Source organism: Hyla sarda, chromosome 3, assembly GCF_029499605.1.
Source record: "Hyla sarda isolate aHylSar1 chromosome 3, aHylSar1.hap1, whole genome shotgun sequence".
NCBI lineage: Eukaryota > Metazoa > Chordata > Amphibia > Anura > Hylidae > Hyla > Hyla sarda.
The window spans coordinates 399,268,913-399,284,221 of record NC_079191.1 but is presented as its reverse complement, the minus strand read 5'-3'; the positions used below and the strand labels follow the sequence as shown (position 1 = coordinate 399,284,221).

General features: G+C 44.3%; 1 protein-coding gene across 4 annotated transcripts in view; it reads right to left on the bottom strand.

Annotated features, from left to right (window-relative positions):
* Window positions 1–15,309, bottom strand: part of FBXO11 (F-box protein 11) — a 127,537-nt gene that overhangs the window by 41,988 nt on the left and 70,240 nt on the right. For all 4 annotated transcript variants that reach the window (XM_056568073.1, XM_056568074.1, XM_056568076.1 and 1 more), the window contains exons 4-7: window positions 9,978–10,122; window positions 6,254–6,383; window positions 4,358–4,441; window positions 4,153–4,285 (exon numbers count right to left, since the gene is read on the bottom strand). In XM_056568073.1, the coding sequence (XP_056424048.1) occupies window positions 4,153–4,285; window positions 4,358–4,441; window positions 6,254–6,383; window positions 9,978–10,122 (492 nt within the window). The remainder of the gene's footprint in view (window positions 1–4,152; window positions 4,286–4,357; window positions 4,442–6,253; window positions 6,384–9,977; window positions 10,123–15,309) is intronic.

Sequence of the window (15,309 nt, the reverse complement as noted above, 5' to 3'; positions counted from 1 at the left end):
CCCAAAGCGATCCTGAGTGTGAAGAGTGACATCCACATTCTCCAGAGTCTGGGCTCTGGTGGGAGCCTTGATGAGAAGGTCGTCCAGGTAGGGTATCACCGAGACTCCCCTCGACCGCAACAGGGCCATCACTGGCGCAAGGATCTTTGTAAAGACCCGAGGAGCCGTGGCCAGGCCAAAAGGAGAGGGCTACGAATTGAAAATGCCCCTTCAGAACCGCAAAGCGGAGATGCTGATGATGGCCTGGAAATATTGGCACATGGAGGTAGACATCCTTAATGTCCACCGAACAAAGTAACTCCCCTTGTTCTAGGGAAGCCACTACCGAACGGAGAGATTCCATTCGGAAGTGGTGGATGAGAAGATCACGGTTGAGACGCTTGAGGTCTAGGATTGGTCGTACAGAACCATCCTTCTTGGGGACCACAAAAAGATTGGAATAGAAACCCCGAAAACGTTCCCCTAGAGGAACGGGAACGATAACCCCCTGGAGAAGCAAAGACTGGAGAGCCTCTCGAAATTGCTTCGCCAGAGAAGGAGACCGGGGGGCCTGGGATCGAAAAAAGCGATCCCTCGGGATGGAGGCAAATTCGATTCGGTAACCGTTGGACACCATGTCCCTGACCCAGGAGTCCTGAATGTGTGTGGTCCAGATGTTTCGAAAAAGTAAGAGACGACCTCCCACCCGAGAAAAAACTGCGGGTGGGGGCTTCACTTAATGCGGAAGTGGGTTTGCGGTTGCCTGATTTGGCTGCAAACCGTCCGGAACGGTTGGTGTCCGACTTCCAAGACGGACGCGCCTGGAACGAGGGAGCCTTCTTGTCCTGCGAAGGCGCCTGCTCAGACCCCTTGCTGGGGCCAAGGGTCTGCAAGGACCGAAAGGAAGAGGACTTCCTTTGGGAAGTGGAGCACACCTTATTTTGAGGCAACAAGGAACTCTTACCCCCCGTCACCTTAGAGATAATCTCGTCAAGGCGCTTGCCAAAAAGACGGCCACCCGTAAAAGGAAGCTCAGTGACAGACCTTTTGGAAGCGGCATCCGCATTCCAAGCTTTAAGCCACGTAGAACGGCGGAGAGCAGCTAGGTGACCCACAGCAAAAGCAGAACAACGGGCTGACGGCATGGAAGCTGTGCACAGAAATTCCCCAGCTTTAGAGCATTGGAGAGCCAGAGCAGACAGATCCTCTGGGGGGATTCTGCTAGGATACCCTGACGGAGTTTTAGGCACCACTCTGATAGGGCCTTCGATGCCCATCTCGAGGCGAAGATGGGAAGAAGCAAAGAGCCAGCTGCTTCAGAGGCAAACTTCGCTAAGGACTCCACCTTCTTGTCCGTGGAATCCTTGAAGGCAGCCACATCTGCCAGTAGCAGTGTAGTAGCCCTAGAGATTTGGGAGATTGTTGGATACACTGAAGGAGGGGAAACCACCTTAGTGACAAGATCCTTGTCAAATGGATAACGTTCTTGAATCGTCTTTATTCCCGGGAACCTCTTGTCTGGATGTTTCCATGCAGATTCCAGAATGACGTCAAAGTCAGCGTGAGAGCTGAACCTTTGAGGTGAAAGGATACTTCAGGAGTTACATCCGAAGATCCTGGGTCCTCTAAGTGAAAGGTGTCTCTTATGGCTGCGACCAATGAGTTCACCGTTTTAACTGTACCTGAGCGATCCTCTGAGTCAGATGCAGATTCGAAAGCCTCATCAGCCAGTTCACCAGGAGAATGTGAACGAGTGGAGGTAGTCCTGGAGGGTGGTGACCCTGACCGGGTACGCGGCTCTGGCGTGGCAGAGCGGCGAGTCCGAGAACGTCCTCTGGAGGAGCGACATTTGTGACCAGATGACAGGGGGGCGGGACCCACGGGGGGAGCGCCGAGCCTATCTGAAGACTCAATGGAAGAGTCGGACGAGGCACCCCTAGTACGCTTGTGAGAGCGTGAAGTATGTGGGGAAGAGGAGCGGGCCCCCAGAGAGGGCCGGCGCAGGGCAAACCCCTTCAAGGCGGACGCCACTTCCCGGAGGGCCTCAGCCACCGAACGGGAGACTTGAGTCAAGTCAACCATATACTGGGTAAGAGAAGAAACCCAGGCTGGAGGGGCGGCTGAATCCACCGGAAACGAAAGGGCATCCGGGGGTCTGGGGGAGCAGTGGAGCAGGCAGAGCAGATGGGCTCAGTAGAGCCAGGCATCTTAGCATTACAGTGCTTACAGACAAAATAAGACACCGACATTCCAGTTTTCTGTTTAGAGGGAGGACATAATGAGAAAAAGACAGGAACTTTCTCACCCTAGTCTGTGTACCCTGGCAGCTGCAGTGAGGAGAACTCGGCTCCGTGCAGCTAGAGTGTAAAACGGGCCAGCCAATAGCCAGAGAGGGGCATGCCTGAGGCAGAGGCACTAACTGATTGGCCCCTTCCACTGAAATTCGCGCCCACGGCGCTGATTGGAGGCCACTTTGCGCCTCTAGGGAGATCCGACAGCCCAGGGGGCGGAGCTATGAGAAGAGCGGAGAAGAAGCTATAACGGCGCCCGCTCCTTGTCCCGAGCGCACATGTCAGCCGCATATGCGCTCGGGGGGAAGTGAGCGGGTGGCCCAAACGCCGGCAGTGGCTGCCGGAGTAAACAAAAGTAAGCCGGCGCTCAGAGCGCCCGGCCAGAACGAGCGCTGCGGCTGTCAGCCGCATATAAGGTGCCGCGGTCATAGCCGGAAAGTAAACACACACACACATTCACACAGTGTAAAAACAGAATGCAAGCCCCCCTAAGATGCCACTGCTCGCCCCAGAATGAAAGTCAAGCCCCAGTATAAGCCAGCCCCATAAACCTGAAAAGGTGGGCCAAAAACTGAGGGTCTCCAGAGGTTGCAAGTCTGCACCTAAGGGAGAAAAGGGAAATGTACTTACCTCATTCAGAAGAACTTACCTAATGGAGTCTTCCGTGAAGTCTTTAGTCAGCTTTTTGTCGCCTGCATCACGCGTAGCTGCTATGCGCGAGCGAGGTGAGCAGGGGAATAGGGGGACCCGAACCCATGAGGTACCAAACCAGGAGCTGACCATTGGCGGGGGGGGGGGGGGGGGTTTGAACAGCACATATACGCAATGTCTTTGCCCCCTTACTCGCAATGGGGAAACAGGGAACCGGAGTCCCTGAGTCCCCACCTGAAAACATGAAAGAAAAAGGAATAAATAACTAACACTAACTATACTAGGAAAACAAATCAGAAGACCTGGCCATGTCCAACTCCTGCAAGTCACTAAGCTAAAACTGATTAGCTCAGGGCCTGGAGGCGGGTAAATCCTGCTGGGAGGAGCCGACTTTGTTACCATAGTGTCACACCTCCTAGAGACAGCAGCATACACCCACGGTCTGTGTCCCCCAATGGAGCCGATAGAGAAAAAAAAAAGGTATACATTATTATCCATTATTTTAATAATGCAAGTCAATGGGAAACGGATTTTTGCCATTTTTAGCATCCATTAACATACAAGTTCTTTCCTATTAAATCTATAAGTTAAATGGACACCAATTACACGGTGTAAACACACTCTTACTAGTTCACAAAAATTACAGCATGTTTTGTAAGCAAAATAATAAACCTCTTCCACGAAGGGCGTTACAAAGTAGTAACCATTTAGAGTGATTACACTACACAATATGAAGCATTCATGGGTACAAATATTTTTTTGAAAGGGCCCTCCCTGCTCACAAAATAAAATGAGAGAGCACCATGGACCAGGAGCAAACAGGGAACTGCAGCAACAGGGGATCAGGGCAATGAAGTACAGCTTAGATTTTAATTTTTTTCAGAACCTTGAAAAGTATATTTTTGTCCCTGGACAACCCCCTATGGAGGCACAATGGTCCAGATTTATCAATCTGCTGGAGGAAAATGTCCCAGATTTATCAGAGGTTTTAATAAATCTCCCCCATTGTCCTGTAATATTGCTCTTAGGGTAGAACATGAAACCTTGCAGAGGCAGAATAAAGCAGCACACAGTTTCTCTATGTCTGTAAAACAGACCTGTAGAGACCATGTATACAGCTGTATAGGTTCTGTACACACCCATTGGAATACATCAGTATTGGAATAAAATCACATTGAACAAATATAAATACATGTAGTATAGCTGGAGAAAAAAAAAAAAAAAAACTTACCTGCACCGATCATAGTAATGGGAGACTCTATGTAGATCCATTCATCTGTGTAGATGCCAGAATGAACAAAAATGAGTCCATCAAAGTGAGCTTCCTGTACACCACCTAATGCATCTTCGATCGTGTCGTAATACTATGAAAAAAATATATATCACTTAACCACTATCCAAACACAAGATCTGTACATACTCAGAGAGATACTCACCAACATATTTTCCCTGCCTTTATATCTGGTTGGGTTGCTGTAAAAGTGTTCTGCAAAACCTGGTTTAACATGTGCTCCTTTATACTGTAACAGAAATCCACAGTTTAGTCATTCTAAAAAAGCCCAACACACGCTGCACAATATTCCTAATTATCAAAAACTTTATATACAGGACAGACTATTAACCCCTTCCTGACCCATAATATACATGTACGTCATGGGTAAGGTGGGCGGACATGACGGGGGCCCGCATCATAACCGGGAGATGTTAGCTGCTATCAGTTCGGACAATTACGCACGTGGCGATACCAAATGTGTGATAAAAAGTTTAAAAAAAAATTTTTTAAACCATAAGTTATTTATTTAAGTTTGGTATCATTGGAATCATTCTGACTCATAGAATAAGGATAGCATGTCAGATTTACCGTTTTTCTTATTCTGAAAAAATGATTGCCCTATAAAATTGTGCAATTCCAAAGTTTTTTATTTTATTTTACCCTACATATAATTTTTTCTGGCTTCACAATACATTGTATGATAAACGTTATGGGTCGTAAGCAAGAAGAAAAAACGTGAGCTAGAAAAAAATATGCTGGGTCATGAAGGGGTTAATATCAGAAGAGAGGGGTCTAAATCTAAACTCCATTGCTTATAAGCCAACTCCAGAGAGCATCACATCCCTTTGTTTATCAGGCACAGTGCCGTACAATAAGTAGTGGACCAGCCTGGTACTGTAGTTAAGTCCCATTGAACAGCTTTCAGACAGCTTAAAATATTTGCAGAAAAGTATTTCTGGGCGAGCAATTGAAAGATGTGAGCTTATTCATAGGGGTCATCAGTGATGTCAGTCAGAGGAACTTGTTTTCTCCAAGATCACTTCTTCTAGCACTCAACCAAAATCTATGGCCACGGTCTCCCATTTATAAACAGAGGCAAACTGGAAGGTCTTCTACACCACTAGTGCAAAATGTATTTTAAGGGAAGGGTCACACGTAACTGATTCACAGTGTATTTTATGCTGCTGATCAGTCGGTGACCCGACCCATTTTGTGCCTCCAGCTGTTGCATCCCCCATTCCGCCGCCTCTGGCCTGCTTGCAGCGGTAATCCGCCACTACAAGCAGCCACACAGGGGGTCTGTGAGTCAGCAAGTACATTGAGATCGCAATGTAGTGGTGGATTGCTGCTGCAAGCAGGCCAGAGGCAGGAGAACAGGGATGGTAACAGCTGGAGGCAATACGCCGCAGATCCGTTACGTGCGACCCTACCCTAATATTAAACAAAGAGTTTAGTCTAGAAGTCAGTTTACCACTGTGGTAACCACAGAGGTGTGAACTAATCCTAACGTATGGTTAAGTAAAACACACATACTGATTCTAATAAAGCAGGAGGAGTGACAGCATTAAAGGTCTGCTTCAAAGGAGGTGGGTATAGCATGATGAAATGAACACTACAGCTACGTAGGACAGATCCATCATATAAAGCAGTGTTCACACTACGGAGATTCAGCTTGCCGCAGACTTCCTTTGACCTCATGGCACTCTCTCTTCGTTCACACGTCAGAAGTTCTATAGTGAAACTTTTCACAATGATTTGGATTCTGCCAGAAGATTGAACATGTTCAATCTTTTGATAGGATCCGCCAGTGAAGTTAGTTTTTTGACAGGACAGTTCTTATTCTGGAGCATTGTGAATGGCACGGATCCACTGCGGAAATTCAGTGAGAAGATATGTTGATGAATTTCAAGTGTTAATAAACTCTAAAGCAGTGTTTCCCAACCAGTGTGCCTCCAGCTGTTGCAAAAGTACAACTCCCAGCATGCCCGAACACTGCTCTAAAGGTTTAAACATTTCAACATTTACACCCAATGGTTGGCTTAGGGCACCATATCCATACCAGCTGCTGGAAGCTCTCCTTCCAAGGGTTTGGGTGCTCATATTCCTCAGGGTTAATCTGATAGAATTTGCCAGGTTCAGGATGCATCATAGGACGTGTATATTCAAACACTTCCATATATAATCGTTTCCTGCAAATAAAATCACTTCATTAGTATAGGCCCCAGCCATCAGCGACCTTTTATATAATGTTACATCACTGCGTAAGTTCCATTAAAGAAGCACTCCTAGAATTTTATTTGCTCCCATTTTTTTTTGTAAGGTTAAACTTTTCATATGTTGTCCAGACATATCAAAAGTTTGCATCACATCGGGTCTCAGTCCTGAGACTTGCTGCAATTGCAAGTAATCCCTGCCTCGATGGCCGCCAAACCCGACTCATTCACTACATTAGAGTCTATGTGAAGGACACAGGTTTGAGTGACAGCCAGGGGTTGAGGTATTAGGCTGGGTTCACATCATGTTTTTCCCCATACGGGAGAGCATACGGCAGGGGAGAGCTAAAAACTTGCGCTCCTGTATCCTGCTGTATGCGGTACCGTATGTAATTCATTTCAATGAGCCGACCGGAGTGAACCGGTCGGCTCCTTTTTTCCCCGTGTGTGGTTTTCTACCGGACCTAAAACCGTAGTCAACCGTTTTAGGTACGGTAGAAAACCGCATACAGCAGGATACGGGAGCGCAAGTTTTTAGCTCTTCCCTGCCGTATGCGCTCCCGAATAGGGAAAAACATGATGTGAACCCAGCCTTAGAGGGGTACTTCACTGGAAAACATTTTCTTTTAAATCAACTGGTGCCAGAAAGTTAAGTTTTGTAAATTACTTCTATTAAAAAATTCCAATCCTTCCAGTACTTTTTAGATGATGTATACTACAGAGGAAGTTCTTTTCTTTTTGAATTTCCTTTCTGTCTGACAACATGCTCTCTGACATCTGTTCCTGTCAGGAACTGTCCGGAGCAGGAGAGGTTTACTATGGGGATTTATTCCTAAAACGGACAGAGGTGTCAGAGAACACTGTGGTCAGACAAAGGAAATTCAAAAAGAAAAGAACTTCCTCTGTAGTATACATCCTCAAAAAAGGACTGGTAGGATTGGGATTTTTTTATAGAAGTAATTTACAAATCTGTAACTTTCTGGCACCAGCTGACTAAAAAGAAAAGTGTTTTCCAGTGGAGTACCCCTTTAACTCACGATTGCAGCTGGTCTTAGGACTGTGACTCGTTGTGATCTAAACTTTTGACATGTCTGAACAACTAAAGATTTTCAAATTACAGTAACTCTAAGGCTATGTTCACACTGTCAGCTGTCTCCGGCAGTGTTAAGCCCGTTATTTTAAGATCGAGAGAAGCCGGAGAAAAAAATATTGCTTGCACCATCTTTTCTCTCCCAAAATAACGGCGGCTATTGAATACAATGGGGTCCATCGGGACCCGTTATTTGGAAGTATGCTCTGGCAAAATTACCGCTGGCAAACTTGGGGGGAAAAATAAATAAAAATTTTTTTTTTAAAGTTGACGGCAGAATTTGCCGGAGCATACCGGCAGTGTGAAAGGGGTCGAAGCAATGATATATTTCTATTCTTTATCAGCTTCTTGGGAGACCACTAAGACTAGCTAAATCCCACAGCATCTGCTGTGTGGACCGGAGGTCACTTTTTGCTATTTATTTCTAAGTGACAATGAGTGTTTTATAAGAAAGAACACAAAGTGAATTCAAGTCCTCACAGCAATGCAGATGCAGCTGGAATACTTCATTAAGGCTTTTATACACACAGTTATAAAACATAACACATTTCACACAATTTTTTACAAGTGGTTTTCTAATGCTTAATTTAGACATACAGGTTTGTTGTAGATTAAAAGGGCACTTGACCCACAAGACCAACATCCTGCTGTAATGTTATTTGCAAAAAAAAGAAAAAGAAAAAAACACTCCAGGAAAAAATGCTTTGTGTGAAGCCACATTGTGCCGCTATGCTGCAGAAAATCTAGAGCAAAATACACACGTGTGAGTGTACCCTTATGGTGGGGTCACGTGTCGGATTTTACTGCACATTTTCTGCAGCAGATTTTGCTTAGTATTAGCTGCTAAATACTACAGAGGAAATTATTTTCTTTTTGGAACAAATTGCTCTCTGCTGACCTCTCTGTCCATTTTAAGAACTGTCAAGAGTAGGAGAAAATCCCCATAGCAAACATATGCTGCTCTGGACAGTTCCTAAAATGGACAGAGATGTCAGCAGAGAGCACTGTGTTACAAAAAGAAAATAATTTCCTCTGTAGTATTCAGAAGCTTATATGTACTGGAAGGATTAAGATTTTTTAACAGAAGTAATTTATAAATCTGTTTAACTTTTTGGCACCAGATGATTTAAAAAAATAAAATAAAAAAAAAATGGTTTTCCACCAGAGTACCCCTTTAAGCAGTTAGCACTGAGTTTACCCACCTTATTGGTCAACGCTGTTAATAGCTTGCCTTGCTAAAACAGAGATTCTTGGGCAAACATACTAGAAGACCACATAGATCACTTAACCACTTATCATTTGGGTGCAAAAACATACATTTTGCTTGCAATAAACAACCCAAACACTTGACTGTAAGACTACTGAAAAAAACACAAATCTGTCACATAGATGCAGTTTTCACAGATAAGCTCTAAATAGAGATGAGCGAACTTACAGTAAATTCGATTTGTCACGAACTTCTCGGCTCGGCAGTTGATGACTTATCCTGCATAAATTAGTTCAGCTTTCCGGTGCTCCGGTGGGCTGGAAAAGGTGGATACAGTCCTAGGAGACTCTTTCCTAGGTCTGTGTCCACCTTTTCCAGCCCACTGGAGCACCTGAAAGCTGAACTAATTTATGCAGAATAAGTAATCAACTGCCGAGCCGAGAAGTTCGTGATGAATCGAATTTACTGTAAGTTCGCTCATCTCTAGCTCTAACAGTATAAAGTTCCTATTTTTATTCTGCTTTTGATTCTGGGTTAAGGCCATTTTGCTCTTCCATCTGATCTAAGATAGCAACCAAACATAGGACCCGTGCATGAGACTCTGGGGCTTTGGACAGGCGCCTTTGCAGCTGTACCACCCAGCATGCACCGTACCTCCATAATCTCTGTTAAGGTGTGAGAATGGACTGATGTAATTTCAATGATTGCATCCTCTCCATCATATTGATCACTAGATATTAATCAGACTAATAATTCTGAAATGTAACAACCCAGTGAAAAAGAAAAACTAGGGTAGCTGCATACAGTAACCCACCACATTGTTAATGTCATGTCCGAGCTGTCCCTAAGTGGTGCAAAGGGTAACTAAAGCAGTTGCTCACTTGACAGCTAGGACATACACAACTAGTAAAACATTATACAGAAGAAACGCAGCTCATTCATATCTAATGTCCTTCTACAGTACAAATCATCCTTCTGGGAGTTTTACAACATTTGCAGACCATTTACAAAATGTGACTTTTTTAATCCATTTAAAGTACCAATCATTTTGTTATGTACCATAAATTTAGGGGGGAAAAAACCACGGCCGCATACATCCACATGTTATTCGTTGACCTATTGCTTCTCAGCACAATTTTAAAAATCTGACATCAGGTTCTTCCTACACAAGCCCACTGGCCCGTTCAGGGGAACCCAATTAAAGATCAACAGATGAACGTATAACGTGGATGTGCAGCCACTTTTCTTATAAATTTGCTGTTCTTATACTTACCATAAAATAGGATCATTGGCAAGTTCACTAAAGCGCTTGCATACACAAGCTGCTCTACAGAGGTCCTGCTCCAGGAGGTAAGAGAAGATCTTCAATACCACCTCATCTGGCAGCTTTTCTTGAAGATACTGTTCTGCTGGCGCTGCTGTAGTAGTGTAAATGAAAATGAAAACCATGTCAATACTTTATACACACGGTAAAAAAAAAAAAAAAAAAAAAAAAAAAAAAAATTATGCACAAAGAACATTCCAATTGCAGTGCATCACATTTTTCTGCCTTTTAAAACTAAAAGACTTTTGTAAAGAATTTGTGTATGTTCCTTTTTTTTATGTTTTTTTTTTTAATGGTATTTCAAGCCACCCCACCACACAGTAATTTTCAGACAACCCTCCAATATTCAGCTTTTAACGATTATCCCCACACGGTCCCCTTCTCAACAAATAGTTATGGGTGTAGCCTAATAACTCATGGATGCCTGCGGGTCACCACTATATACAGCAGTATTTCCCAACCAGGGTGCCTCCAGCTGTTGCAAAACTACAACTCCCAGCATGCCCGGACAGCCAAAGGCTGTCCGGGCATGCTGGGAGTTGTAGTTTTGCAACAGCCTAATGCACCCTGGTTGGGAAATACTGATCTACAGCAATGGAAGAGTCATTGACAGCAGAAAACTATGTCCACTTTACAACTAGAGTAATTCATAGTAGAGATGAGCGAACTTACAGTAAATTTGATTCGTCACGAACTTCTCGGCTCGGCAGTTGATGACTTATCCTGTGTAAATTAGTTCAGCCTTCAGGTGCTCCGGTGGGCTGGAAAAGGTGGATACATTCCTAGGAAAGAGTCTCCTAGGACTGTATCCACCTTTTCCAGCCCACCAGAGCACCGGAAAGCTGAACTAATTTACGCAGGAAAAGTCATCAACTGCCGAGCCGAGAAGTTCGTGACAAATCGAATTTACTGTAAGTTCGCTCATCTCTAATTCATAGCCGACCATATGCATTGAAAAGGTGTCTAGGATATGATGCACAGATATTTTTAATTTGAAAAGGAGAGGCTAAAAATGTTTTGTATAAATATTATCACAAAGTAAGGCCTCATGCGAACACGTATTACAGCTGCTCAATTTTACAGAGCAATCATACTTCACTTGTAGATTTTATATTTTCTTTTAACATTTTAATATTATGTAGAGAGACATGAAAAGTTTTGACTGAAGAGAATGTGCTGGGAGAAGTGTGTTCTATCCTGACTGTCACGTGACCAGGACAGACTTGTGAAGTCTATAGGGGCTGTCGTGGTCTTAAAGGGGTACTCCAGTGAAAAACTTTTTTTTATTTTATTTTTTATTTATTTATTTATTTTAAATCAACTGGTGCCAGAAAGTTAAACAGATTTGTAAATTACTTCAATTAAAAAATCTTAATCCTTCCTGTACTTATTAGCTGCTGAATACTACAGCGGAAATTCTTTTCTTTTTGAAACACAGAGCTCTCTGCTGACATCACGAGCACAGTGCTCTCTGCTGACATCTCTGTCCATTTTATGAACTGTCCAGAACAGCTTATGTTTGCTATGGGGATTTCCTTTTACTCTGGACAGTTCCTAAAATGGACAGAGATGTCAGCAGAGAGCACTGTGCTCATGATGTCAGCAGACAGCTCTGTGTTTCAAACGGAAAATAATTTCCACTGTAGTATTCAGCAGCTAATATGTACAGGAAGGATTAAGATTTTTTAATAGAAGTAATTTACAAATCTGTTTAACTTTCTGGCACCAGTTGATTTAAAAAAAAAAAAAAAAAAAAAAAAGGTTTTTCACCGGAATACCGCTTTAAACACAGAGCGAAGGGAGAAGCATATGGTGGCGCACGCTTCACTCCCTGCTTGTTTGAGGTCTGAACATCCAGACACCCAGAGTGTCATAAGTTTTTCTCTTCTTTTTATTGACCGGTACACTTTAAAGGGGCCCTACTGTACCTTCATGAGAATCTGATTTGATTTAACCCTTTAAGGACTCAGTCCATTTGGGCCTTAAGGACTCAGACAATTTTATTTTTAAGTTTTCGTTTTTTCCTCCACGCCCTCAAAAAAATCATAACTCTTATATTTTCATCCACAGACTAGTAAGAGTCCATATTGCATAGTTATCTTCTAGAAGCAATGCTTGTCCGCCATGGAGCATTAGCTTCTGGTTGCCCACATGCCTCCATACATCCTATACACTTTTTTGTGCATTGATTTCATATGGAAAAATATCCTAGACCAACATTTTCTAGGTGCTTTAAAAGGGTACTCCGGTGGCAAATTTTTATTTTTTTATGAACTGGTGCCAGAAAGTTAAACAGATTTGTAAATTAGCTCTACTTAAAAAATATTAATCCTTCCAGTACTTATTAACAGCTGTATACTACAGAGGAAGTTTTTTTCTTTTTGAATTTCTTGTCCACCGTGCTCTCTGCTGACACCAGGAACTGTCCAGGGCAGCATAGGTTTGCTATGGGGATTTTCTCCTGCTCTGGACAGTTCCTGACACGGGCATCAGGTGTCAGCAGAGAGCACTGAGGAAAAGGCAAAAAAGAAATTCAAAAAGAAAAGAATTTCCTCTGTAGCATACAGCTACCAATAAGTACTGGAAGGGTAAAGATTTTTTTAATAGAAGTAATTTACAAATCTGTTTAAACTTTCTGGCACCAGTTGATTTAAAAAAAAATGTTTTCCATCGGAGCACCCCTTTAAAAACACGTACGTGGCTACATGTGGTGGATTTGCTGGGGATTCCTTGCAGCAGAAAAAAAAACTGGAAAATGTGCAACAAATCTGTGCTGTTTTTTTTTTATATTTTATTGAAATAAACTGGTGGCCCTTTAGTTTAATGGGAACCTGTCATCAGGGTCACATGTGCAGGCGGCATTCATTAGCTGGACGGAGTGAGGAAGCAGCAGTAATTTGCATAAAGTGAATAAGAATGATAACTGGCGAACAGGGCCACTGATCAGCCCGTGGTCAGTATAATTTTAATCAGTGTCACCCGCACTACAAGTAGCACCCTAGAAAATCTCCACTCTGATGTTTGTTTGCAGTCTGGATTACAAATGCATTGTTTGGATTTTTATGCAAACATGCAGATTTTGCTATAGATGTGCAATGCTGCAGACATGTTGGTTGCTGAGGTGTTGTAATATGGTCATTGGCGACACTACTTTAAAAACGTTACAGTATTTTGTCCTGTCACCACAACACACCATTACAAAGTGAAAAACAAGTAATATTTTCAACGCAATATCCATTGTTGAGTCACATAAAAAAAGAAGCATTGCATTCAAATGTAACCTGGCTGTAGTGTCAAATTTTGCAGAAAGAATGTAACCCGTCCTGCACAGAATGTGCTCCGATCGATAGGTGCTCATATCCTACTGTACAACAGCAAGAGGGGAAAAAGGATCTCTGACCCAGGCGGAAGAGCAGCCCAGAATAAAAGGAAACTAGATGCAATCTTTTACCACAAACATCCTGACCTCGAAAGACCATGTCAAGTTATTTAAAGGGCCATCAAACGTAACATTTATAACCTGACTTATTTCTTATAAAGTGTAACCCAAGAATTCTTTCCTATTAGCCAGGAAGGGGGAAGAGGACTATAGTGCTCTTATAAGACTATTTTATCCTAGCTCTCCAAATCTATAGGTGCTCAAAAACACTAGTTGAATGTTTGATAAACCATGTGTATGCAAGTGTGCAGACTCTCCCCAGATGCCAAGTGATTGATCCTTTTGTTCTTTAGAAGGATAAGATACCACCAGAGGGGTCTGATGGAGGCTTATTTCCCTCCCTATTATAAAAGCATGCATGCTCTGTCGAACAGAGTGTCTACGTGCATGATAGTTAAGAAGAATAACTACAAGCTAAACAAGTGTTTGGCCAAATGCTCTGTGCTGTATAGACATCTAAATAAAACAGGTATATACTTGTGATTGATTTTCCTGGCTGCACATTTTAAATGTCCCACTTTTACTTTAGTGGAGGTTGTCAGCAGATAATCGAATAACTGGTTTAAAAAAATGACTCAAGAAAAGGCCGGCAGTGAGGAAATGGATCATCTTACACCTAGAATAATTGTGATCAAGACTGGCCAGTGTATCTGGTCACATAGAGCACTCTAGATATGTATAAGACCAGCACAAAGCTTCACAGAGCTACCGTATATACTCGAGTATAGGCAGAGTTTTTCAGCACGATTTTTCGTGCTGAAAACACCCCCCTCGGCTTATACTCGAGTGAACTCCCCCACCCGCAGTGGTCTTCAACCTGCGGACCTCCAGAGGTTTCAAAACTACAACTCCCAGCAAGCCCGGGCAGCCATCGGCTGTCCGGGCTTGCTGGGAGTTGTAGTTTTGAAACCTCCGGAGGTCCGCAGGTTGAAGACCACTGCGGCCTTCAACATCATCCAGCCCCCTCTCACCCCCTTTAGTTCTGAGTACTCACCTCCGCTCGGCGCTGGTCCGGTCCTGCAGGGCTGTCCGGTAAGGAGGTGGTCCGGTGAGGAGGTGGTCCGGGCTGCTATCTTCACCGGGGAGGCCTCTTCTAAGCGCTTCCGGCCCGGCCTCAGAATAGTCACGTTGCCTTGACAACGACGCAGATACGTCGCTGTCAAGGCAACGGCTCTATTCCGGGCCGGAAGCGCGGAGAAGAGGCGCCCCCGGTGAAGATAGCAGCCCGGACCACCTCCTCACCGGACCACCTCCTTACCGGACAGCCCTGCAGGACCGGACCAGCGCCGAGCGGAGGTGAGTACTCAGAACTAAAGGGGGTGAGAGGGGGCTGGATGATGTTGAAGGCCGCAGTGGTCTTCAACCTGCGGACCTCCGGAGGTTTCAAAACTACAACTCCCAGCAAGCCCGGACAGCCGATGGCTGCCCGGGCTTGCTGGGAGTTGTAGTTTTGAAACCTCTGGAGGTCCGCATGTTGAAGGCCGCAGTGGTCTTCAACCTGCGGACCTCCGGAGGTTTCAAAACTACAACTCCCAGCAAGCCCGGACAGCCGATGGCTGCCCGGGCTTGCTGGGAGTTGTAGTTTTGAAACCTCTGGAGGTCCGCATGTTGAAGACCACTGAGGGCGAATGATGAGAAGAGGATAATGAAGGGGGGGGGGGGGGGGATGATGAAGGGGGGGGGGGTGTGGGATGATTACAAGGGGATGATGAAGGGGGGTGTGTGGGATGATTACAAGGGGATGATGAAGGGGGGATGTGTGGGATGATAAGGGGATGTGTGGGATGATGACAAGGGGATGATGAAGGGGGGATGTGTGGGATGATGACAAGGGGATGATGA